At 35.4% G+C, this 1929-nt stretch overlaps 1 protein-coding gene across 1 annotated transcript; it reads right to left on the minus strand.

Annotated features, from left to right (window-relative positions):
- Positions 1–155: 155 nt before the first annotated feature.
- Positions 156–1489, minus strand: LOTGIDRAFT_68649 (hypothetical protein; the record flags this gene model as incomplete). Its single annotated transcript, XM_009046457.1, has 2 exons — positions 156–301; positions 1378–1489. Coding segments are annotated over 2 exons (258 nt in total), but the record flags the coding sequence as incomplete, so codon positions are not given.
- Positions 1490–1929: the final 440 nt, after the last annotated feature.

Here is a 1929-nt window from a genome sequence, read left to right on the forward strand (position 1 = left end):
AGTCTCAGTTCACTCTTAGACCACGAATGTTTGGATCTAGACGCTTTCGCATAGCACCTTGTTACTCGTACAATTCCAATATACGAAGCACACATCACAAAAAAGGGTATGACTAAACACGTTATCATGATGAATGTAATATATCCCAAATCTCTTTTCCTCCAAACTACTGAACACGAGGTACCGAATATTTCCAAATCATATTCTCCCCACGAAAAAAACGGACATCCTGCGATGATTGCACAACTCACATATATAGCAATTATCATGAAATACGTCCAACAATCATTCAATCTGGCGGCTGTAAGAGAAAAAATAAAAATGTGTGTGTTAAACTAGGCAAAACAAAAGAGGTATCCAACGTACGCCCCTTGGAACTGCTATTCAGAGAAATATCAGTCACCCCCTTGAATATCTCAGGTAATCTTGAACGTGTACAACACCCTTGCGCTAGCAAAACCCTCCAACCTAGATTGTCGACAGGGAAATACTGGGTTGCAAAATTATTCATTGGAGCCCCTTTCATTGCCTTATATCGAAAATAAAAATCCAGTACTATGCTAAAAGTACAAAAATCATAAGCAATTAAAGTGCCAATATCTTTTCAATTTTGAATTCAAAACGTTATCTTTTATTTCCGGTAAATTAACGGTAATTTCGCTTCGAGGTCGACAATAATAAAATAAAAGATAGTTGAAGGTTCTTTATTGATTAAGAGATAAAGTACACTAATAATCTTCCGTTCTTAGAAATTATCACAGTCGGATATTGATACAGTGGTTTAATGGCTTTTTGCGTTAGAAGTCTCGATCGCAACATTGTTTTTGGCAGTTGGACACGATCTTATGTTGCCTCGGGCATAATGCTATATTTGATAATCTGAAGGTTAGACCATTAACAAGTTAAAATGATCTAAACAACCGTTAACGAATCTCTTCTTTTTGTAACGAATGAAAAAAGGTGAACCGAGACATTAATTCGGGCCTAATTTTGATTAAATAAATTGGATAGAAATTGGTGGCACTAATCGTGACAATTAATAAATTCGGTATCTTGACTCTGGCGAAGGATGTCAATCTATATATTTACTGATAATAATGCGCCCGTGGCCATCGTCTATGAAAGAATTCGTCTTGACTCGCAAACTGCGAAGCGATACCGTTAAAATTGGCAACTCGACCCCCTCTTTTGCATCATACGAGTCCTTGGCCTTTATGAATTGATCAAGTATGTTCATATTCTCTTCTGTTTGGTCCAAGATATTCAGGTATTCTGACCAATAAAATTCATGGATTTGATTATTGATTCAGTCATTTCTCTAGGTATTCTACTTTTCATCTTTGCGCTTTATATCATGCAGATTTTGGACGTACTTACCGTATCTTCTATGACATATTTTAATATATCTCACAAAACTCATTACAGCCAATGTTTCCATACCACATATACCAAAATAGAAACCCAAAAATCCATTTATCTGACATCCTACCCGTAAAAAAAACAAACAATTTAATCATTGATTTAGTATATATCAGTTGGCAACATGTGCCATTAATTTTAATAAAGGTCTTAAGCTGTCTTAGAGTCGGAATTTGAAGATTGCAACCAGAGAAGTGGCATCCATTACATTAGAACACTGAATTTATGAAGTTTACTTTGATCATTATTGACTATCGCAAGATCACAGTATACCACAGTTCACAATGTCAAGCTATTGCGAACTTCGTTTAATACCTTGACATCAATCTTTTTCATAAACGGAAATTTGCAAATGCATTTGATCATTATAGTCCTATGATTTGATTGAATTGTAGGATACCGAATTCAGCTCTTGAATACACACACAGCTGGGTTCTTTACCATTTTTGTCGAGGACTATGGTTGACTGTATTCAGTATCGTGCAATCCAATAATATCGATACATATACA

This window comes from Lottia gigantea (genome assembly GCF_000327385.1).
Source record: "Lottia gigantea unplaced genomic scaffold LOTGIsca_1012, whole genome shotgun sequence".
Lineage (NCBI taxonomy): Eukaryota > Metazoa > Mollusca > Gastropoda > Lottiidae > Lottia > Lottia gigantea.